The sequence below is a fragment of the Alternaria alternata genome (assembly GCF_001642055.1).
Source record: "Alternaria alternata strain SRC1lrK2f unplaced genomic scaffold CC77scaffold_50, whole genome shotgun sequence".
Lineage (NCBI taxonomy): Eukaryota > Fungi > Ascomycota > Dothideomycetes > Pleosporales > Pleosporaceae > Alternaria > Alternaria alternata.
In genome coordinates this window covers 1-21,609 of record NW_017306239.1, presented here as the reverse complement: position 1 = coordinate 21,609, position 21,609 = coordinate 1, and the positions used below count along the sequence as shown (strand labels likewise).

Genomic DNA, 21,609 nt, shown 5'->3' with positions numbered 1-21,609 from the left:
CCGATATCAGGCCGGACGAACATCTGCTAATCACTGACTACACGATCCCACACGTGCGATACGGCCATCAAAACCTGGTTTGAACGACATTAGGAATGACGACCAAGAACTCCGACCTTCTTGTCATAAACACAAATGATGCGATCAAACTGGGGTCTACATTGTAGCGCGATCGTAGCCAGGGTGATCGAAGTCTCAGGAGTGCTCTAATTCCAATACTGTCGTTGCACGCATTACATCCCATTTTTTTCAACTCGGGCTCGCTCCCGAGCTGCTGCAAGACCGACGGGTGCTGGCAGTCCCCTCTTGATGAGGGTTTGAAGAGACGAATATTGCGGATACACGCATCTGTTTATCGGAGTGATATTCCCTGGGGACGTCGTGGAGAATGATGCGAAGGTGCAGAGAGATCAATGGTATCGCGAGTCGGAACGTGGTGCCGCTAAAATTCGCCGCGGGAGTCCTGCTGGGCCCACCAATGTCGGCGGCTGCTACCGCCGATAGCCTCGGAGTGCTTCAACACGTGCAGTCGCGCATCGCAGTCCACGACGCGCTTTGTCTTCGACACGCTCTGACGACCGGTGAGAGACATGCAAAGTTCCTGCGAATTCGAGTGCATCCATCTGACAGAGAAGTAGACATTGGTAGATGTCGACGCAATGCCTCGCGATGGATTACAACTAGCAATGACCATACGAGCAGGTTGCGTCGCTGGCCGAGCTCACGTACACGGCCCACCATTCTGCATCATATCTTCATGAACACGACGGGAACACCAACATCAACACCAGCATCAATGCCTGCTACAGCAGTTACTATATACACCGGTCGCAGACAACTGGTTCCATACCCATTTACCATCGTTTTACCACGATGAAATTATCGCACAGGCATCGGTACAGGGTTGACGCAACTCTGCCATGTCGAGTTATTCGATTTGGACACCTGTAGGTCTCGTCAGCGTAGCTTCTCATCTTCCCGTTTACACTCACGTTGAAAGCCGTCGCATACGGGTCCCAACTAGGATCTATATGCGGCGCATACTCAATCACATTCAGCATGTAACTCAGCGGCTGCGCGCCGTAGAGTCTGCTAAATAGGGCATATGTAGCATCGAGACCTACGTTGTTAGCGAATGCGCCATCACCGCTATACGAGCTTCTCCGCCAAACGTACCAGATGCCGTTCCTGACGTGGTCCAGATGTTGCCATCCTCGACCCAGCGTGCCTGCGGCACCCACGTAACGTTCGGACCGCGCTCCGTTATCCAAGTCCACCCAGACTTGTTCGTCGTCGCTCGCTTGCCGTCCAGAATACCAGAGCGCGCCAGAGTCGCACCGCCGAAGCTCACGCCGACCAGGTACTCGAGGGACGCATATCGCAACTTGACGAAGTCTTCCACGCTAGTGTTGTTCGTCTGCTCTAACGTCACGACACCGAGGCCACCGGGCACGAACAAGATATCAAGCGCCGGAGCGTTCTTGAAGTTGTGGGTAGCCTCAACGCGAGGCGCGATGACGTGTCCGAAGTCGGTTGGCGGCGCGCTGAAGTCGTCAGGGCCGTAGGGCTGCATACCAGCAGGGACCAGACCGGTTTCTTCGGCGATGATGGAAAGGGTCATCTTTTTGAAGGCCGAGAGCTGTATCGACCATATCAGCGCTGAGCATCAAGCATATCGAGTGTTTTAGGCTTCATACTACGGTGAGAATCTCCATGGGACCGAAGACATCGAGGAGCTCGAATCCGGGAAAAATGACCTGATCATAGTAAGTGCATGAGGTTTGTGACTTGTTGAGGTAATCATACGAATCCCACAGAGAGAGTGCGCATGGAATTGAGCTCCGGCGTGAAGACGGGCATGGAGCTATTTCCTTCCTGACACATCATCGAAGGGATCAGCCCGGAAAAGAGCGCAATGCCAACCTGAAGAGCCTTGGAATGCATAGTGCACGGTGTTTGCAGTGCCAATAATGATTGACAGTGGTCGTGATTGTCGCTGTTCTTATAGCAATACTCTCTTGGGATGCAAGGGATGATCTACCTCAAAAGTCATCTTACACTGTCGACTTGCACGATGCCGCCATCGCAATTCAGCCCTGCATTCCTTCGATCTCATTGGCCCAGTTGGCTCGATGCGAAGATCGTTGCAGCCAGGCAGACCTGCTCTTGGCCCTTTCAGGTAACGGCTATGGGGAGGAGCCCTCGGTCTGTGCCTGGTAGAATGAGCGAAACGAAAGCAGGCTTGCAGCAACTTGCTCATTCGGCGGAAGGAAGCACTTGTATGGGGGCCTAATGCTCAAAGTAAGCCTTTGACAGTATGCGTGAATTTGAGCACATTTGCGGAACGCGTGCGCATGAATCTTGTATGGCGGCCTGCAGTAACGATCCACCCATTCAATCAGATATACGACAGACCTGCGAGGAGAGTCACGTATATAATTGCTTCTTGTGGCTTTCATCTTTTGCTTGGGAACCTGAAGTCGCGGCGCTAGTAGGGTTGCCTAGCCTGACAATTTGTCAGCGGGATAGTACACAGTATCCGGGTGACTAACTGTAGCTTCCTCTTCTATTTAGGTGGCATGCTTTCGGATCTGCTAGAAATCGGACTCGGCAGGGCTCCCAATACGTCAGTATCAAAGCATTGATTGTGAAGCTTCAGATGTCTGCGCAACGATCCTCGCACGCGTCGATAGGTAGGAGTTCACGAGTCACGAGAAGTCAGGCGATATGCACCACTCGCTGGCCGACTGAAATTCTGGAGAGGCTTTTCTGAAATATCTCTAGCTGTACTAGCCACTGCTTTGCTCCACTTATGGCCAACTTCTTACTCAGACTGCGAGGTCAACGTCAAATCCCAGCAACGGTATAGGTGATCGCCTTAGATTCATTTTCCTATCGCACGACATATTCCCGTCGACTCAGACTTGTTCATCAACATCCGCTCGCCGCTCAGCACACCCTCGCAAGCGTCGCGCTGCCGGAGCCCACGCCGACCGTATCCTAGCGACGCATATCGTGATCCGACGAGATTATCCACACTGGTGTCGCTCGCCTTTTGCAGCCTCGCGAGACTCAAGTCACCGGGCAATAAACATTCCTCGTTTAGTATTGGAGGGCGTGACAGGTCGCGAAACTGCCGAGGTACAAAATTGCGGGGAGAGTGTTTCGCATCAATCTAGGATGAAATCACAACTGTTGGATCGATATCTGCACTACATACCAGCTGACGATACTAAGAGAGATTCGTCGCAAGTAACATGGTTGGCCCGGTGCCTTCGTATGTTCAGAGCAACTATCAGTTGACTTGGTAGAGAATACTCCAGACCAGGTTAGGCATGCCGCAATTTATCAACAATTACCAGGCCGATTGTCGCGACCAATTGCAAGCAATATTGCCTTCTGTAAGCTCTTGATATATGCAAACTGGCTCAACTCGTCGAATGCAGGGCTTCTGTTGTACGGTGGTGAGAGTTTTGAACATTGCGCAGTGCCGAGTCGGGTCTCCCTAGAACATGGCCGACTAAGATGAACCTTGTACGTCATCTCTCTTCCCAGCACCTATGGACATGTCCTGTAAAACAGATCATCGTTACTAGTGCATCAAGAGGTCAAAGCATGCGACCCACTTACTAACGTGTGCCGAGGTCGTTGTAGCGTACGTCAAATGAGTTGTGGCTTGTCGGTTATTAATTCCGAACTGCCAAGTCCTCGAGTGTTTCTTTTGCCTCTCCTCTGCGTCTCTCCCAGGCACATCCTGGCGAACGATCAAAATGTTCACGTATCGCATCTCTTCGTCGACTTTGCGAGCCGAGGCACGCAACATGGCGTAGTGCAACGTCGTCGAGATGTGGGAAACGAAGGCCGGCAATGTCATTGATGAGTTTCACGTCAGGCAACGATGTGTGGCTGCTACTCAAAGCAAGCAGATATATAATTCGACTTTGTGCTCAAAGATAGCAGAGATATCAGCAGAGATTACTTTAAAGCAATCACTCGTTGGCAGTCAAACTCCGACATCCTTTCGTTATCATTCATCTTTAAGACCCCTTGTGGCCTCATCGCTCTTTTCATCCTCTCGTTCATAATCATCATGAAGCTATCATCAGTTATCAGTTTCTCTGCCATCTTTGCGTCAGCCTTGGCTTTCCCTACCCATGGCAATGTCAACGCCCGCCAGACCTGGCAGCCCAGGAATTGGACGGCTCCGGGTCCAAACGATGGTTAGTCGAGTCATTTGATTGTGTATCTCTGGTCACGATGAGAACATCCCACTGATGAATGACTCAACAGCTCGCGGCCCATGTCCTGGTCTCAACACTCTCGCCAATCATGGGTACTTGCCGCATAATGGCCGGGAGATCACACGCGATATCCTTGCTGATGCAATGCTCAATGGCTTCAACATCGCCAAGAGCGATGCTATCATCCTCTTCTCACAGGCCGTACGCACCAACCCGAAGCCGCTCGCACGTACGTTCGACCTCGACACTTTGGGCCGTGAGGGCGTACTAGAGCATGACTTCAGCCTGAGGTAAACATACTATTCTTCTACCACTTAGCATTTCTAACGCGTCAACCACTTGCAGTCGCTCTGATCGCTTCTTTGCCGACCCTCTCCCATTCAATGAAACCGTCTGGGCCGAGACTGCCTCCTTCTTCAAGACACCAGAAATCACGATACAACAGCTAGCCGACGCCCGCATGGCACGACTCGACACATCGAAGCGCACTAACCCAGAGCACAAGACATCGTTGTTGGCTGATGGTTTCAGTTGGGGTGAATGCGCTTCTTTCTTCGAGATCATGGCTGATGGTACTACGAGCACTGTGAGGAAAGACTTCATTGAGTACTGGTTGAGTAAGTTTCAACATTTCTTGAGCGAATTCGCAGAGATTAGTCGCTAACGTGCATATGATGTAGGGAACGAGCGCTTGCCTACTGAGATTGGTTGGACTCGCCGTTCGACTGTCATGGAGACTAGCGAGCGTACCAAGTTCACACGTCTTTTGATGGAGGCTGCTGGCCAGGGCACTGGCCTTTCCTCGTTGGCGTGAGCAACTCTTGCAGCTTCTAGCTTTGTTTCACTAGCGAGAAGCCATATCGCGCATTCAGCTCCTGAGGTTGATATCAGAGCATGCAGGCATGTAGATTCAAACATGCGCTGAATCACACGTCAGTCAAACTATATACGTGGATGGTGTCGTATTGTGAGCAAATCGAAATTGTATGATAAACATTGCACCTCTCCCACTGCCTTGATTCGTTTAGACTGCATAATTACAAGAAACACGCTACGACAATGTACGTCAAATCAATCATACTCCTGCTATACATTATCGAAGACAATTCCGTCCTTTGTACATTCTGAGCAATGAGTGTCCTCGCCAGCTCGTCGAACAGCTGGTCCAGCCGCTGCCATTATAAGCTTCTCCAATAAAGAGCATTCCTCACTGCGCCGTTCCCCTGTACTGCTTTGCGGCGAGCGTTCGTCACCATTGTCTTCGCCACAGTCGTGGTGAGGAGTGAGTTCGTGAAAACAAGCTCTATTCCCACGTCACAGGTGCAAACCTCACAAACTTGACCATCAAGCGATTCGCAAGGTCCCCAAACCTCCCTGCAAATCCCAAGAAACAGTCCGTACCCGGCTGCGCCGTCCACGTGGCCCACTGATCCCCTTGGCCAGCGTGGGTCTGGTACCTACCCTGATTCGTGACTATCGTAATCTCCTTGCAAAGCCAGTCGTTTGTCGCGTAGTGCACGCTCACTTCCTGTATCACCTGCGAAATGTTCGAGAGGTCCCACATGCCATTATCCATCGAGTCTCCAGGGTGACCAGCGGTAAGCATCTCTGTCGACCCGTCGGTTTCATACTGGACCCGCGTGCGGATCGAGTTGATGTCATCGCCCGACCAGACCTCGATGCCAGTGACACGCATTTGACGCAGGATAGCGTTGCTGGAGACGTTGTCGAAAGGATCGCCGCCCCAATCACCGCCAGCGCCGGGGCCGATCATGATGGCGTGAGAAGCGGCCGGCATTTGGATGTCGGTCGCTTCGAGGGGTCGCTGGCTATCTTTGGAGCTCCAAATCATAGGCACTGGTGGGTGGGCATGCTCAACATCTTCCTCAGCACTAGCCTGCCAATTGTCAATGGCGTCGATGTACCCTTTGTACGTGGTCTGACGAGCGTCGAGTGTATTGTCGGCCGCTCTGCAACCGTATACGTCATAGATAGCACGGACTAAGGCGATGCTGTCCAGGGCATGCTGCGCGGCCACGCGAATGGTTACAAGGCCTTTGGCCGGAGCCATTCGGTTGGCGAAGATCGATCGGAGCTTGTCCACGTTGGTCATTTTCGGACGCCCCTCCACGGTATTGTACGACTGTGTCGTGAACTTGAGGATGACAGGGGCGTCAAGCTCGGCTGTGCCAAAGTCCAAGGCGAACTGCCCGATGTTGTTCGCGTCGGGCAGCTTACCGTGACTTTGGCCAAAGATCTTTTGAACAAAGGTGTATCTGCTCCCGGTATATGAGCTAGCGTTCGTGATAGTAGTGTCCAACCTTGCTTGGAGGCTAAAGCCAGCAGTATGAGCACTCGCTTTAGCGCTGTTAGCGAGCTGATCGCGCTCCTGGATGGTCTCGGCATCGAACTGGTAGAACGCAATGTACTGGCCTCCGAGCGTGGTCGTTGCAACGAAAGAATCACCACCGACAGAGTAGAGGTCGTTGGCAGAGTTCAAAATCCATTTGTGGTCTTGGCTGAATTTGGCGCCGGTGATTTCATCTGTGCCGAGAGTTCTGTTTGCCACAACCATGATGAGGACGGAGGTTGTCGACTTGGCGAATGAGCGCGTGTATTGCAATCGATCATCGAAAGAGCCAAACGAGCAGTTGGCTTCGACGCTCGCGTCAATGCTGAGAGCCGAGCATACATCTGTCATGGATGTACAGACTTGGATGTTCGCGTCTATGCCCCCTCCGCGTTGTTTCGTATCCACTTTGCCAGTAACAACAGTATCACAGCCCTCATTTCTGAATGAGGAGAAGCCTTGACCGACCGCTGTTACGGCTCTGGCCATTTTGTGCAACGAGTAAACGATTTGAATTTGGGAAAGGGAGGAGTTCTGAACTTCTTGATGAGCGGACGACTTGGACCAGGAAAGATAAGTGTTTGTTGGCTTCTTGAAGCCTCTATCTCGACATCTCTGGGCCTTTATACACGTGGGTAATGTAAAGGTTTTCCGATCCCACTAGCGGGAAACAGACCTCAGCCGCACTGTCACTAAGAAGAGGACCCTATGAAGATGGATTCATTGGGTCCGGCGCGATAGCTGCACGACGGCGCCAGCTGAGAAGGTGAGATATGGTCGAAGCCAGAGCTAATGCTCTGAAGCACTCCAGCTATGCTTGAGAATACCAGAACAAGAGTAATGGATACGCGGAGCTTATTGTTATGCTGGAACTTTGATTAGCAAATCAGACTCCATTTGCACTTGTAGGAAAGAATGGTTTCGTCCTGATCTTTTTCTGACGTTCCCAGGTAGTTGAGAGGCGGGATGGGGCTCTTGGGGGTGTGGCTTCTCATTGCACCGGACTGCAGCCACGATTATCCTTTGAGCTGAGCGCAACGCACTAGTGTGCGGAGAAGGTCATCCTGTTCTGACGGCTATTGGACTCCAGGAGTAGGCGGAGTATCAGCTTGGGGTGTATAGGCAAATCATAGTCTGTGCTAGAAGGCTGAGCGCTGTTATACATACCCTTGCTGCTCAGCCTTGTACAACAGTGACGATATCATGTCGCGCTGCGAGTTCTCACTTTCCGCGTGCAACACTTCAATCACGACAGGCTGAGTATATCCTCCCTATAAATTGTTAAAGCTTAGTTCAGAAAGAGATTGGCAGAACGAGTAAAGACGTTGATCATCGGCACAGCTAGATCACGACGGAGACCTCAGCTGAGCTGCAGGCGGACCAATTGGACCCCACATCTACCGCACCCACTGGGCCGTGAGTGGCGCAAGGCTTAATCCAGCCACGGCTGATAGGCGGTACGTAATAATGCAGGCGAACGCGGGTAGGGTAGGCCAAAGACATCGCGCACAAAGAAGGACGACAAATCAAGACTTGCTTTTTGAGTATCTCTGAAACTTAGCGTCAACGTGAGCTTAACGCTAGACAGTACTGCTCAAAAAGATTGCCGCGAGACGGAACCCGCACACGATAGATATACACACGTAATCTGACCAATGACCAGGCCGATCCCACTCTTTGGGTGGTCAGCGAAGGATGCCACATTCGCGTGAAAAACATACGCGAAGACAAACCCAGTACCAAGGAAGATCATATCAACGGAAATTATACGTCCGCGGAAACGAGCGGGAGCTGTCTTGCAATATACACGGTACGGTTTGTGCCTTGAACCCTGACACCATCAACCCTACAAGCTGCGGGGTTGCAGATTCGTGTCAACGTGCAACTCGGCGCTCGGGTCGACATATCCAAATCTTGGAGCTGCTGGCCTGCGGGAACTTAACTCGACCAGCTCGTGAACGCTACTCATCCAAGCCCCCCATGCCCAACAATACGCCGTCTTTGGAATATCTCGTCCTCAACGAAAACAGTGCCTTAACGCAACCAAGGGCCGAGTCGACTTGAGGCTCTGGAAGAGGAAGTTACGATGTAGATGATAGGTGAATAGCTGTTCACGTACGAGAGGAATGAGTGAGTAGGTATTTATTTAAGCCTCATTCAAAAGATCGACTCGATAACGAATGTGTGTGTTTCTTGAACTTTATGGCGCGCCCGGCATGATACACCGGCACGTAGTGGGCCCTACCTACAAGTAATAGGTTACTACTATTGCCGTCTCAGCACTCAGAAGCACTCAACAATAAAAGACCCGAAAGTGTAGTTAACCCAGTCTCCCACCTCCGCAAGTCCGATCGCAAAAGCCTCGTCGCCATCGCAATCATTGTTAGTGTATAGGCGCACCTCGCAAGTGCCGCCGTTCGTCCTGTCGACGAGCGATATACACGCTGAGTTGCTCGATTGATAGCAGGTAGCTTGAATTGATCATCAGTATCCGTTCTAGTAGCACGCCGTCAAGGTACGGTAGGGAACGTACTTTCCTGGCCACGGAGGTGGGAGCCAAGTTGCACTCTAGCGCCACGGCAGCCGCCGCCGCCCTCGTTGCCAGTTCCCGTGTACGACTGGTAACTGGCGCCAGGCGTGCCTTGACGCTTTTCGATCACTCTGGCGCTAGCGATACCGCAGGCGACGAGGGCGATTGCGAAAGTTCTGAAGTTCATATTTAGATGAGTGGAGCGGTTGTGGCTTGTGAATGTGTGTATGTTTAGAGAAAGTGAAGATAGCGTTACTGGATAGCGATGGGGCTGTACTATATATTCCTTTGTCTCAACATCCAGCTTGGCCGAGCAGCAGATCACGATCTCTTCTGACACCTCTCGCAACAAGAGGGCTTTAGCCAGCCGAGCACACTAGCAGGTCATGACGTATGAATAGGATAGGGCAGATGTTCGACCTATCCCGTTGTGGGCCCGAAGGAACATCTCGATCTCTGAACGACCGCAACTAATACTACCTATGTATTGTGTCGTCCGGTTAGCTCTCCCTAGGGAACACAGAGATTCTTGGCGCAACTAGCGTTAAGTAGCTGATACGGTGGTCTAAGTAACTAAGCTAGTGATCAGTGTGATTAGTGTCATCAGTACGGCTAAGCAACTGAGCATTGGTGAGCGCAACGAATCTCCTTAGTATATAGAAAGTTGACAATGTCTTTGATATTGACAGTTTAAGTTATTGTTCATAGTTTCTGCTTAGAATTGGACCATCTGCTTATATAATGCCTGATGCGTCTATCCTCCTTTTGAAGAGATGCAATCGCGATGTTCCGTCCATTCCTAGTATGTATTGTAGATCGTCTCTTTGGCGTTACGACATAGCCGACTCTAGTTATGTTAATGACGATATTCCATCGTCATGCCACAAGGATACTTGCGGCTTGGTGTTATTGTGGGGTGCGATCATGAGCCCGAGACCTTTACAGATGGGGGCTATGCTGCATCGTTACTTGTGCTAGTTAATGCTGGGCATGAATATTAGTAGTCTCGAACACTGAGCCCGAGCTTAGCTCATGACGGTGATGCAGATGGGGATGTCACGAAGTCTTGCTATTGGATTGCGTTTGCTCCTTGATCGGCATTCTATGTTACATAGCGGCTACCAAGCCTATGGTAGAGACAGAGTATGCGAGATCATATCGCGGAGAGGTCGCCGGATAGACTTACCCGCGTGATTTCTATCTGCGTTGTTCTCCGCGTACGTTCTAGAAATATACAAGCTCAGCACAGGACTCAAGACGCTAGAGGGTTAAATACCAAGTCCGAATAGAGCAGCCCTTGTGCTGCAGTATTCCCTAGCGGTTATCTGCACGTACGTACCCAAACTCGTACAAGATCAGCAAAGAACTTCAAGCACTCGAGAGATTACGTTCTAAGTTCAGACCGGCGTAGATGATCAGTGTTGGCGCGAAGGAGCTTGCTGCCAAGTGGAACAACGGACGTCACTAAGGAACGGGCGGTCACATTTGATGTTTTCCAGCAAGTTTTATCGCGTCGGTACCGAATGGAAGACCGGCACATGTTCCTTGGCGAGAATATGCTCTTCCTCTTACGGCAAGCCGAAGGATCGAAACCTCTATACGCGCAGCGTACGCCAAGGAAATGAGAGCGAACTTACTCAGCCAGTGATTGCTTCGATATTCTTCAACCCTTGTATACCTTGATCTTGGAGGACACGATACTGTATCGGCTCTAACCTCCGTCCCTCAGGCCCGGAAAACCCCCTGCGCCGGAAAATAAGCGAGGTGCTTCGACTTTAAGCGAGCATCACTGTGCGCACACATGGAATCTCTAGACAGCCTTCGTAGACAGTGTACTGGGCATCCTTGTAAGTATCTCTAGCCGTTCCTCTGCAGTACAATACAGTTGCGCGGTCGCTATAACGCCTGTTGCACAAAGGGCCTCATCCGAGAGCGATACAAATTGCCTTTGATCTAGCAACACAGCGAAGATATTACGGCCATTGACATACACTAGGACATTTTGTGCAATCCTAACAGCCTTACCCTCAGGCGATATAATCATACCAGCCTTGTGGGTGCTGTGGCGCGCAAGATTATACAACGTCGACCCCCCTGTTAGAAATAGTATCAACAATAAGGCCTTGACAATGCAACTGTAGGCCATTATTGCTAAAACTCAGCTGGGGAGAGGATTTACCAATGGCTGTAGATGTTCCGAACGTCTGCGGGCCTACCAGGTTTGGAAATAAGTATGTTGGACCTCTGAGAGGTTGTTCGACCCGGCTATGTCGTATGCGACAGTCCCACTTCTAGTTAGCAACCTACGACGGGCACCCAATTTGACCTCACGGATCACCTCCACGAAGAGGCTCAAGATCCTTGAAGCCATCATTGAACGCACGAGCTGTGTTTGTGTACACTGTCACTGATGTTACATTGTAGTCTGGTTGTATCAACCGTGCAACCTGGCCTGGCACCAGGCCGAGGAGTGCATACACTTCGTCTCTATCATCAATGCATTCGGTCGCATTGGCAACCTCGAGCAGCCGTGCGAACATAAGCTTAGGATCTTGTGCAATGGGTGTCGCACTCATGATCGATAGGTCCTAATAGATCAGGTGCAAGCTCGTGGTAGACCAGGCACGCTCTTGAGAAACTACATCTTCCTAGACGCACCGGTCTTGGACGACTCAAAGATGTTCTTGCAGTGTTGCAATTCCTGCGCAAAATGTTGGCTAGTCGATCGTGGACGCACTAGACCTTAGTTAGACATTCGTACCGCCCATGACTATCTCTTGTATGATCTAGAGCCCGCTCCAGTATTCGCAATTCACGATCTGACGTAGTCCTAACCAGCAAGTACCACCCAAGAACTTCGGATCGTCACGCAACCTGCGTTCCAACTCGAACTCACACCCGGCATCTCTGAAAGCTGCCAGACCTTCAACGAGCTGTAAGCCAGCACCACTACTCGCCGTTGACCCTCCTAACCGCATAATAGTTGTTAGTCATTATAGGTGTCCTTTAGTAAATGCATTCGAAGCACTAAGGATATACTCCTCTGTACTGGTGAAGCACCCCGTACACCAGTACAATACAAGCAGTGCCAGTAGCGAAGGCATTAGTAGTGTTTGCGCGTGTGTTAGTGTTCGGACCGTGACAGGGAACTCTTGTAAGTCCTGCCCCCACCCTTGGCACGACTTCCTGTTACCTCGGTCTGATCTTCGGCGTTACTCTTCCGCTGTAATCATAATCACAGCCATCTCCTTATTGCGATCATCGGCCATCTCCGCAGCGCGATCATTCCTAATCAAGGTTAGATGGACGTCCCAGAAAATGTCTGCGCTTCTATCGGGATGCTCTCGAGTGGTCCCCAAAAGTCTGTTCCCTTTGCGCGCGCCGAGCGAGTGAATCGCGAAAGGAAATCATGCTCGCTGACAATGTCTTCTCTCCAAAGCGCATGCTTCGCTATGCGTTAAGCTACCTCGCATGTTACATATTCGGTGTACAGGCGGACTGTACCACGCACCTGATTGTTGATACCGACATCTTCAGCGACGTAGAGTACGTCTTGACCGCCGCAATTCCCCTGGCGACGAAATCAAAAGAATCTGCCATTTAACATATCTGCAATAGTGACGTCGCAGCCCTCCTTCTCGCCGCCACCCTTCCCAACGTCTCCCTCCTTGCCGTCAACGTGAACTATCCCTCCGCGTATTCCCCGCTTGCGGCTTCCGCCGTCCTGAACTTCTACGGCCACCCAAATACATCCATTGGCATGCGCCGCCCTTACGCCAATGAGAGCTTCTTCGACGACTGGGCGTACGAACTGGGCGAATACACGTCGAAAGTGGCATATCACTTTTCGGGCGGGTCGTTGCCATGGTTCAAGCCGGAAAGGTCATGGGAGCCCGTGGATCTGTATCGCAAGAGCCTGGCGGAGAGTGAGGACTCGAGCGTAACGATCGCTTCTATTGGCTTCTTCGACAACCTCTCCGGGCTGCTGAATTCGACTGGTGATGCGTACTCCCCGCTCTCCGGGCCTGAACTCATAGCCAAGAAGGTCAGGAAGCTGGCTGTCATGGGCGGTGGTTATCCCTCTGGTCACGAATACAATTTCTGGGGAGATAATCCGCTTACCACGGCACATGTAGTGAATAATTGGCCCCGCACTGTACCTGTCACGTTCTTGGGCACTGAGGTTGGGGATAACGTCCTGAGTGGGGCCAAATTGACAACCGAGGGGACCAAGGGCGATTTGGTGACGGCGGCATACGGATGGTACGTTGGATACGATACCACGCGAATGTCTTGGGATCCATTGACTGTTCTGTATGCGATCACGGGATTGGGATCGTTGTTCGAGTACGGGAACAGTGCTGGATACAACCACGTTTTTCCGAACGGGTCGAATGTGTGGGTTGTTGACGAAGGTGTCACGAATCAGCATTACCTGCAGTTAGCTATAGATAATGTGACAGTGGCAGATAAGCTTGACGGCTTGTATTTGGACGCGGTGCGGCGGTTCAGTAAAGAGAACTGAGGGTTCTTAGATGCTAGGAAAGTAGATTTCGCAACAAGACCTGTCGAACGTGCTGTCCAGTCTTTGCGCAGAGCGGGGTCGCGAAGGAGTTCGCGAACGCTCAATTTCCGGGGTTTCCCCTCCGTAGTCCACTTCATAGATCTGCTGTTGAACTCATCAGACACGTCCAACAAGGACTCTGTGCGAAGGTGACATCGGATCGTTGAGCCTTCGGGCTGGGGCACAATTTGAATCAGCCGTAGTTGCTGTTCCTCAAGTGGATAGTGCAGCCGGGTGCGACTTGCGTGACCACGTGTCATCCTTCTGAACATACATATTACTCTCTTCTGTGGTTGAGCACCCTTAGGCCGATTTGGAGGGCTGGGTATTAAAGGTGTTGCACTGAGCAGATTTGAGTAATGGCAAACCGAGGAAGGCTAGGATGACCCCGCTACTTGCCTGGAGGCCGCCCGCTTATATCTCTAGGGAGCTAGACTGCCACAAAGTCAAGCTGCAGTGTTGTTGCTCACTTCTACTGACTAATGTCGCGCCCTGCTCTAAAGTCAAAGTTGACTGTACCCCCTGTAACGTGAGTTCCTGGTACTACATAGCGACCCGATATGGGTCCGTAAAACACAGGTCCATTGTAGGCATGTGTAGCATAGCCATGGCTTTGCGGAACATCATCCTGAGGTAGAGTAGAATGCGCATCGCTAGAAGCTCTGTCGATCTCCCTTTGCAACCGGGCAAACGCCTTCCTCCGACCTTCTCCATATATGAGCGGCATATGCACGTCGAAGATGCCCAGCAGTGAGTATGCTGCATCCTCTTCGCGCTTTGTCTTGCGTTGCTCTACCCAAGACATGCGCTCGTCGACGGTGAGTCGATCCAGAGGGCGGCTTCCCTGAAGAGTCTCAACGCTGATTCCAGTAACACTGTGAAGTTCCTGCACCAACGAGTATTTGTTGCCGAGCCGCTCGCCCTTAGCCGAAAAGAACTCAACTGACACTGGGGCGACTAGCTCCTGAAGCGTCCAGCCACGTGTGAACCATCTGCTCTGCTGAAACGCACGGTCCCAGTGTTGTTGGGCAGGCGTGCTGCTGGTGAGGCTACTGGTGAGGCTGCTGGTCGAAACGTCGGATAGATATACGTAGCATCGGGCAGCGTCGCGATACCAGACAAACATAGAGTTGATGGCCTCAGTCAGCTCTGCGCTGCTTGATTTGTCAATGCAGCAAGTGTCTATCCAGAAGTAGCGGAGACCGTCTTTAGCTGCCTGGTCTGCGCAGAACTGGAGTTTCCGATAGCCGGCCTTAGTCGTACCTGCATCTTGCTCAAGATCTACCAATGTGACCTCTTCTTGATCTGGGCCCCAGGTATGAGATAGGATGGCATAACGTGGGATGGCATCGCCCACAAACTCTGTCAGGCTGTATCTATCGCCGTCCTTGCGTTGCAGAAGACGCATGATTCGTAGGCGACGCCAGAAGTTCAGCTCTAGATAATGTGTTTTGTTAGTCGGAGAAGGAGGAACGAAGACATGAGACGATGATAGAGATGCAGATGCTCCTAGACGGCAGGAGATGAAACGTCCAAGGCTGAGGCTGAGGCTGAGGCTGAGGCACGCTTGGCATCCTTCCAGCACGCGCAGCTGCAGACCTTCTCCGCGATCTATATTGTCCTTAATTCAACTCCTCGAGATCACAAAGTTCCGCGCAAACATCGACTTGCACCGTCCATGGCCAGCACGTTCCATGGAGCCATCGACGCTCATGTCGCCATTCCCGCTCCACATTGCGGGCCTGGTGGGACGATGAACTTCAACTTTGGGCCTGGCCGGGCAGATGGTACCCTACCTTAGGATCGCGTCGCCATGCTACCACCAGGCTAACCAACGCCAGGGCAAAAGCGCAGAGTAGAACCGTTCTCAACGGTGCCATTTGCGCCGGACCCTGACCTTGTCGACCGGCCTGGGATCGCCGCTTGGGTGCGCGACAAGTGCGCGGGACGGGGCGCGCGGGCAGCGCTGGTGGGTCTCGGCGGCGTAGGGTACGTCGACGTCGCTGTACCGACTACACGCACGCTACAACACGACTAACAGACGACAGCAAGTCGCAGCTCGCCCTCCAGTATGCCCACAGCATCCGCGATGCTGTGCCGCAGACGTTTGTGTTCTGGGTGCACGCCAGCACCCGGGCCCGATTCGAGGAAGCCTACAAAGACATCGCGAACCGGCTGGAGCTTCCAGGGAGGGACGATCCGAAGGCGAACGTGTTGCGGCTGGTGCACGACTGGCTGCGCGACGAGACGAATGGACAATGGGTGATGGTCGTCGACAACGTGGACGATGTAGAGACCTTCTTCCCATCGCGGAAGCGCCAGCGCCATGGAAACGAGACAGACGCCAGCGCCCAGATACCGCTGGCCACCTACCTTCCGCAGAGCCGCAACGGGGCGATACTAGTCACGTCACGGAGTCAAGACGCAGCGACCAGGCTAGTGGGAGGCTACAACCGGACCAAGGGAGTGCTTGCGATGGACGAGGAAGAAGGCATGCACCTCCTTCGCAACAAGTTGCAAGACCCGCCAGTCGAAGAGAGCGCTCTAGATCTGCTGCGCGCGCCGGACTGCATACCTCTCGCCGTCGTCCAGGCGGCCGCGTACATCAACCGACGCGGGCGCATGACAATCGCTGGCTATCTAGCCGACTTTCGGAATGACAGCAAAAAGCGCGAGAGGCTGCTCAAATGGGACGCGGGCGAGCTGCGCCGCGACGAGAGCGCGTCCAACTCGGTGGTGACAACGTGGCAGATGTCGTTTGAGCAGATCCAGCGGGAGCGGCGGTCGGCAGCCGAGCTGCTGTCGCTGATGAGCTTCTTTAACCCGCAGGGAATACCTGAGTTGGTGCTGCGAAGACACAGTAGAGCAGCTGCAAGAGAGGCGGAGTTGGAGGATGACGAAGACGCAGACAGTGCGTTTGACGAGGACCTAGACACCCTGCAGGCGTATTCCTTGGTTACGATGACAGCAGATACTGACGCATTCGAGATGCACGCTCTGGTGCAGTTCTGCACGCGAGTATGGCTATCGTCGTGCAGCGATGCACAGCAGCGGGAGCAGCGGTTTGTGGTGTTGATGGCGCAAGAGCTGCCTGACGGGGAGCATGAGAACTGGACAAAGTGCCAGCAGCTGCTTCCACACGTCGAACCGCTCTTTAGCACTCAGCCGGCCGGCGAAAAAGCATTGAAGGCATGGGCGCAGGTGCTTTACAATGTAGCATGGTATCTTAGTAAGATAGGAAACTATAGTGTAGCGCATCAGTTAGCAGCAAAGGCAGTTGCCGCCAACGAGAAAGCATGGGGGCGGGAAGATCTGAAGACAATGGCTAGCATAGATGTACTGGCGGCAGTGCTGGGGTTTCAGGGCAAGTACGAGGAGGCAGAAACGCTTCACCGGGGGATGCTAGAAGTAGAAGAGACGCATCTAGGTGACGACCACCCCGACACGTTGACAAGCATGAACAACCTAGCAATAGATCTCCATTGCCAGGGCAGGTACGAAGAGGCAGAAACGCTTCACCGACGGGTGCTAGAATGGTCAGAGAAGAAGCTGGGCCAGGATCACCCCGACACGCTGATGAGCATGAACAACCTATCAGTAGTTCTCCAGGGTCAGGGCAGGTATAAGGAGGCAGAGACGCTTCACCGGCGGGCGCTAGAAGGAAGGGAGAAGAAGCTAGGCGAGGGCCACCCTGACACGCTGACGAGTATGAGCAACCTAGCGGCTGTGCTGCGCCTGCAAGGTAAGTACAGCGAGGCAGAGACGCTCAATCGGCGAGCCCTAGAAGGGTCAGAGAAGAAGCTAGGCCAGAACCACCCGGACACGCTTAACTCTGTCAACAATCTCGCTGTCCTCTTGGGGACGCTGCACCGGTACCCAGAAGCGGATGAGCTCTACCAACGAGCGTGCGATGGGCTCACCCAACAGCTTGGTTCTCGGCATCCACATACTATCATGGCTCGCAAGAACTTTGCAGCTATGCAGCAAAAGGCAATAGAAGCTAGATTAGCGCAAGGTGATGATCTACCTCCAGGCAGCTCCAAGCGTCCTTATACCACTAGGACTCGTAAAACAGACGTTGACTAGATAATACGCCACTTCTAGTCAAGATAATGCATAACCTAGGGTTCACGGCACATATTGTACCCGTGTATATTGGTGAGAGATCTCCCACTCGTGTCCGTAGACGGATGGTCTCCGTTGATATGATCTTCATCAGTACTGGGTCTGTCCTCGCATACGCCTTCGACTCGGCTTTCCAGCACGTTCCTTATGGCTGGAGATACGTAGTGAGCTTGGGTGCGTGGCCATGTATCCTGCTCGGGCTCTTTCTCTTCATGTGCTCAATAAGTCCTCGTTAATTAATGTACCACAATGAGTGGGAGCAATGCATCGAAGTCATTCGTCAAGCTTATCCCGACGTTATTGACGAGCAGATGAAATGAGACGCTGTCATACTAGATTTCATCGGCGTGGTACTCCGTGAATCAGAGATGATCGAAGTCATACGCGGGATGATGCCTCATTGGTAGGCCTGCGCTCTACCTTCCCTTTGTAATACCGATAGCTATGCTCTTCGCACATCGTAGTATGATAATGGCGTCCACGGTCGATGAGGGTTGCTCTGACGTTGTTTGGATCGTCCACAATTTGTATCGGTACAATAGATAATTCTGAGATCGCTCTCATTCCTTTATATCTCTTAATGAAAAAAGGGGTACCTTTGTGTGATCAACTTGCCGTCGCTGTAGCCGAGATCCCACAACGACCACTCCCACTTGCCCGCAGAGGACGCTCTATCAGAGCTCGAAGATGCCTTACCCTTACACAGATAGTTCATTGGCTCCACTACATACTCGGGAAATTGTCCTCCTTCTTTGGGATCGTCTTGTCTAAACACAATCGTGCCAGGCCCGAAGAGGAGCCACAAGTAGTCAAAACTTGCACACTTCTGCGCATGCATCTCGACCTCGGATTGGAACGATTTGAAATAGAAAGCCCGAACTGGGGGTGCATTCAGTAAAACCCATAGATGTTCACCAATGGCTCTGTTGCATTGCACATTGGTCTGCCAGCCAGTTTAGGAGTCAATGAATGATATTGACGGATTTCCATTCTCACATGCGGCCAGATCCCGTTGTAATTCGTCCCAAAAGTGGAATACAATTGAGTACGGATGATCGAGAACGACTTCTTCTCCCCGGAGATCTTGTGCCGGGTAGTAAGGTGCTATGTTCATAAACATGACAAGCAATTCTGGCGACAGAATTCTGATGGCGGGAGGGGCCGTCCCGTTCACTCTATAATCGTGACCGAGCTTGAATACGTCGATATCCCTGTCGCCTTCGCGTCCAAGACTTTTACGGTTTTGATTGAGTCGTTGGGTCAGCGCTGTCCCCCACACCTGAGTTTTGACATCGATTGGAGCTAATTGGCGCCGTTCTACAACGTTTTGTTCAAGCCTTTCAAATGGTTCCCAGACGTACCTCGCGATTCGTCCGACGGTGGAGTGGTCTCGATACCGCTGTGGTGAAGAGCGCTTCCAAGAAGAATGACATCAAAGAGAAGAAGTAGCCACCGGAATGATACGCCATTGTTCCAGCGATTCGATATTCGCTCTGCAATCGATTTCGATCGAATCCATGGACTACATAATGCGCATAGTCCAAGCCAAGCAACTAAGATGACGCCTTACCATTTCCTGTCTAGCCTCGCCAAATCTCCAGATTTTGTTGGTCGAACGACGTGTCACTATGCATACACTTTACTTTACACCATGCCGCATCTCTCCGGTAGCCGACAAATAACTCCGCCATGGACGATCCAACCAGTCCCACCTCAGGCAGTCAACGAAATTATTAAGTTCATCAATGAAGCTCGCAAGGTCATGTTTTCCGGTCGTTCGTTACCACCAGACACTACATCCCTATTCAGTGACGGTAGCTGCTTTCTCGAAGCGCGCGACGGCAAGGATTTGATAGCCGTTATAGGCTACGTACGCTACGACAACCGGCATCCTCAACTCGACTACCACGCCGTGCGGACACTCGAAATCGTGCGATTGTTCGTGCAGCCCCAGTATCGGCGTTGTGGACTCGCGGCCGAATTGTTCTTAAAACTTTATGAGAGAGCTGTCGAGGAGGATGTCGAATGTCTTTACCTGCATTCGCATCCGTTTTTGGACGGTGCGATTAGGTTTTGGCAGAAGCGAGGATTTGAGATTGTTCTTGTGGAGGATGATCCGAAGTGGCAGACTACGCATATGGAGATGACGCTGAAAAGGAGGGAGTGAATAGAGGGGCACTACGTGGGTTTGTGGCATGAGATGGGAGATTGGAGGACGATCGACCTAGAACCGTGGGCGATGCTTGGCCACGAAGAACTTCGCAAAAGCTGACTCAATATATCGCGCATAGTTGCAGGCATTGATCGCTCGAATGATTCATCGATGTACGCCGGGGATGTCCGTGGGTTGAGAGTGGAAATGAAAGTTGGGGACACGCCACTAGTTAGCACCAACAAGACTCTGGGCTGGCTATCTCACTGTAAATCTGAGGCTATCTGCTGTGAGCATACTTAACTCAGTCGTAGTCGCAATTATGACTGCGATGATAATAGTGTTCTTGAATCTACGCCCACAGTAAGCATTTTAAGTGACAACAATCAGGAGTCACAACATACCTGTCGAATATTGAGCGGCAATCTGCAAGATGATACTATTTCCCGAAACTGTACGGATGGGGTAGGGTTAGGTTGCCCCCAGGGGCGAAAAGCGTGGCTGCCCCCAGGGGCAAGAGACTACGAAGGCTGCCCCCAGGGGCAAGACACTACAAAGGTTGCTCCCACAGCGAAGGATAGAAGCTGCCTCTAGCGGGACAAGCTAGCAAGGGCTAACAAGGCTAGGCACTGCTTGCCCCTAGGGGTAAAGAGGTCTGTACTAGAATTCGCGTACGTTACCTCTACCTATAATTACGCTAGCACTGTATAGCTTCTCTCTAACTAACCTTTCTCTCTAAAGACACCTCTTTGTTAGTACTCTCTACTTCTAACTAAAGAGCATCTACAATAAAGCGCAAAGGCGTAAACGTCTTAGTAGAAGTAGGTAAGAGGCAACATATAGCTATAAAAGAGATAAGAGAGGCAGACTGCGTCTATAATTAAGCTGCGCCGTACTTACTAGTAACAGTGTAATTCCTAATTAACTCGCTTACTTTAGAATAAAGTATTAGGGTAAATAGACTTATTAACTAAGCCTATAAGCGTCGCCTCTGCTAGGTTTTTAACAAGGCAGGCGTTCTTTAGCAAGACGTAAGCTACTAGTTATAGGTTGCTTGTTTAAAGGCGTAAGTATAGTAGATACTAGACTACCTAAAAGAGGAGAGTCTAGCTTAGACTACTACTATAGTAGCTAGAAGCGCAGAAGGGGATTTAAAGTAGCTATTGTTTAAAAAGTAGGAGAGCGTTATTAAAGAGAAGGTAGAGCTTATTATAGGCTACTATTAAGTAGAAGCTTTTAAGGAGTATCTTTAACTTTATAAGTTACTAAAAGATAAGCAATAATAAGTATACAGCATCTATAATAAAGGTTCTAGCTGCTGCATATGCTAAGCAAGCTAGGAAGCTAATCTAAAGGATAGACACGCTTCTGCTCTACTTGCGCATCTAGCTTTAGGCTAATTAAAAAAATATTATCCTTCCTAATAGCTATAGTTAGATATAGACAGAGTTAGCTGCCTTGTCCTCTAACAATAACTAGCTGTTTTAAGGTTTAAGTAAGTTAGCAAAGCAAGAGATACTAAAGCACCTACCCTAGAGGATGTGCGCGATTGCACTACAATCGCGCTGTTTTGTTAGTAGCGATAAGAATGCGATAAGAAGCGAGGCGTAGGATCGCGGTAGTAGGATCGCGGTTAGCTAGCTACAC

At 51.4% G+C, this 21,609-nt stretch overlaps 11 protein-coding genes across 11 annotated transcripts; 6 read left to right on the top strand and 5 right to left on the bottom strand.

Moving 5' to 3' along the window:
* The first annotated feature begins 66 nt into the window (after nucleotides 1-66).
* Nucleotides 67-1,035, top strand: CC77DRAFT_724252 (hypothetical protein). Its single transcript, XM_018532917.1, has 3 exons — nucleotides 67-581; nucleotides 639-930; nucleotides 993-1,035. The coding sequence occupies exons 1-2, from the start codon at nucleotides 389-391 to the stop codon at nucleotides 875-877; spliced, it is 432 nt and encodes a 143-aa protein (XP_018378660.1). The 5' UTR covers nucleotides 67-388; the 3' UTR covers nucleotides 878-930; nucleotides 993-1,035.
* Nucleotides 850-1,715, bottom strand: CC77DRAFT_1026807 (class I glutamine amidotransferase-like protein). The gene is made up of 4 exons (XM_018526330.1): nucleotides 1,698-1,715; nucleotides 1,177-1,639; nucleotides 993-1,120; nucleotides 850-945 (listed from the first exon to the last, which is right to left on the bottom strand). The coding sequence occupies exons 2-4, from the start codon at nucleotides 1,619-1,621 to the stop codon at nucleotides 880-882; spliced, it is 639 nt and encodes a 212-aa protein (XP_018378659.1). The 5' UTR covers nucleotides 1,622-1,639; nucleotides 1,698-1,715; the 3' UTR covers nucleotides 850-879.
* Nucleotides 1,716-4,090: 2,375 nt separating this feature from the next.
* Nucleotides 4,091-5,055, top strand: CC77DRAFT_1068054 (Cloroperoxidase; the record flags this gene model as incomplete). The annotated part of the gene is made up of 4 exons (XM_018529070.1): nucleotides 4,091-4,220; nucleotides 4,291-4,531; nucleotides 4,587-4,858; nucleotides 4,922-5,055. 4 exons carry the CDS (start codon nucleotides 4,091-4,093, stop codon nucleotides 5,053-5,055), a joined length of 777 nt encoding a protein of 258 aa, XP_018378658.1.
* Nucleotides 5,056-5,544: 489 nt separating this feature from the next.
* Nucleotides 5,545-7,080, bottom strand: CC77DRAFT_1014995 (hypothetical protein; the record flags this gene model as incomplete). The annotated part of the gene is made up of 1 exon (XM_018523937.1): nucleotides 5,545-7,080. The coding sequence occupies one exon, from the start codon at nucleotides 7,078-7,080 to the stop codon at nucleotides 5,545-5,547; it is 1,536 nt and encodes a 511-aa protein (XP_018378657.1).
* Nucleotides 7,081-8,757: 1,677 nt separating this feature from the next.
* CC77DRAFT_1055749 (hypothetical protein) lies at nucleotides 8,758-9,308 on the bottom strand (the record flags this gene model as incomplete). Its single annotated transcript, XM_018527843.1, has 2 exons — nucleotides 8,758-9,062; nucleotides 9,125-9,308. 2 exons carry the CDS (start codon nucleotides 9,306-9,308, stop codon nucleotides 8,875-8,877), a joined length of 372 nt encoding a protein of 123 aa, XP_018378656.1. The 3' UTR covers nucleotides 8,758-8,874.
* Nucleotides 9,309-12,490: 3,182 nt separating this feature from the next.
* Nucleotides 12,491-13,690, top strand: CC77DRAFT_1026803 (inosine/uridine-preferring nucleoside hydrolase). Its single transcript, XM_018526329.1, has one exon. It carries the CDS (start codon nucleotides 12,882-12,884, stop codon nucleotides 13,644-13,646), a length of 765 nt encoding a protein of 254 aa, XP_018378655.1. The 5' UTR covers nucleotides 12,491-12,881; the 3' UTR covers nucleotides 13,647-13,690.
* A 409-nt stretch (nucleotides 13,691-14,099) lies between these two features.
* CC77DRAFT_1045459 (HET-domain-containing protein) lies at nucleotides 14,100-15,189 on the bottom strand (the record flags this gene model as incomplete). Its single annotated transcript, XM_018527404.1, has 2 exons — nucleotides 14,378-15,189; nucleotides 14,100-14,157 (listed from the first exon to the last, which is right to left on the bottom strand). Exons 1-2 carry the CDS (start codon nucleotides 15,091-15,093, stop codon nucleotides 14,100-14,102), a joined length of 774 nt encoding a protein of 257 aa, XP_018378654.1. The 5' UTR covers nucleotides 15,094-15,189.
* A 174-nt stretch (nucleotides 15,190-15,363) lies between these two features.
* On the top strand, nucleotides 15,364-17,771 carry CC77DRAFT_1014991 (TPR-like protein; the record flags this gene model as incomplete). Its single annotated transcript, XM_018523936.1, has 3 exons — nucleotides 15,364-15,472; nucleotides 15,527-15,674; nucleotides 15,734-17,771. The coding sequence occupies 3 exons, from the start codon at nucleotides 15,364-15,366 to the stop codon at nucleotides 17,769-17,771; spliced, it is 2,295 nt and encodes a 764-aa protein (XP_018378653.1).
* A 26-nt stretch (nucleotides 17,772-17,797) lies between these two features.
* CC77DRAFT_951403 (hypothetical protein) lies at nucleotides 17,798-18,046 on the top strand (the record flags this gene model as incomplete). Its single annotated transcript, XM_018535379.1, has 1 exon — nucleotides 17,798-18,046. One exon carries the CDS (start codon nucleotides 17,798-17,800, stop codon nucleotides 18,044-18,046), a length of 249 nt encoding a protein of 82 aa, XP_018378652.1.
* A 341-nt stretch (nucleotides 18,047-18,387) lies between these two features.
* Nucleotides 18,388-18,930, bottom strand: CC77DRAFT_1014990 (hypothetical protein; the record flags this gene model as incomplete). Its single annotated transcript, XM_018523935.1, has 2 exons — nucleotides 18,388-18,689; nucleotides 18,807-18,930. 2 exons carry the CDS (start codon nucleotides 18,928-18,930, stop codon nucleotides 18,388-18,390), a joined length of 426 nt encoding a protein of 141 aa, XP_018378651.1.
* Nucleotides 18,931-19,461: 531 nt separating this feature from the next.
* CC77DRAFT_1055745 (acetyltransferase) lies at nucleotides 19,462-20,261 on the top strand (the record flags this gene model as incomplete). The annotated part of the gene is made up of 1 exon (XM_018527842.1): nucleotides 19,462-20,261. The coding sequence occupies one exon, from the start codon at nucleotides 19,462-19,464 to the stop codon at nucleotides 19,975-19,977; it is 516 nt and encodes a 171-aa protein (XP_018378650.1). The 3' UTR covers nucleotides 19,978-20,261.
* Nucleotides 20,262-21,609: the final 1,348 nt, after the last annotated feature.

What these genes read in the sequence shown, in the direction of transcription:
- CC77DRAFT_724252 (XM_018532917.1), top strand. Translation starts at nt 389, where the DNA reads ATGATGCGAAGGTGCAGAGAGATCAATGGTATCGCGAGTCGGAACGTG. An exon ending in TCGACACGCTCTGACGACCG is followed by an intron (nt 582 to 638) that starts GTGAGAGACATG and finishes ACAGAGAAGTAG; the next exon opens with ACATTGGTAGATGTCGACGC.
- CC77DRAFT_1026807 (XM_018526330.1), bottom strand. Translation starts at nt 1,621, where the DNA reads ATGACCCTTTCCATCATCGCCGAAGAAACCGGTCTGGTCCCTGCTGGT. An exon ending in CACGTCAGGAACGGCATCTG is followed by an intron (nt 1,121 to 1,176) that starts GTACGTTTGGCG and finishes CTAACAACGTAG; the next exon opens with GTCTCGATGCTACATATGCC. An exon ending in CGTATGCGACGGCTTTCAAC is followed by an intron (nt 946 to 992) that starts GTGAGTGTAAAC and finishes CGAGACCTACAG; the next exon opens with GTGTCCAAATCGAATAACTC.
- CC77DRAFT_1026803 (XM_018526329.1), top strand. Translation starts at nt 12,882, where the DNA reads ATGCGCCGCCCTTACGCCAATGAGAGCTTCTTCGACGACTGGGCGTAC.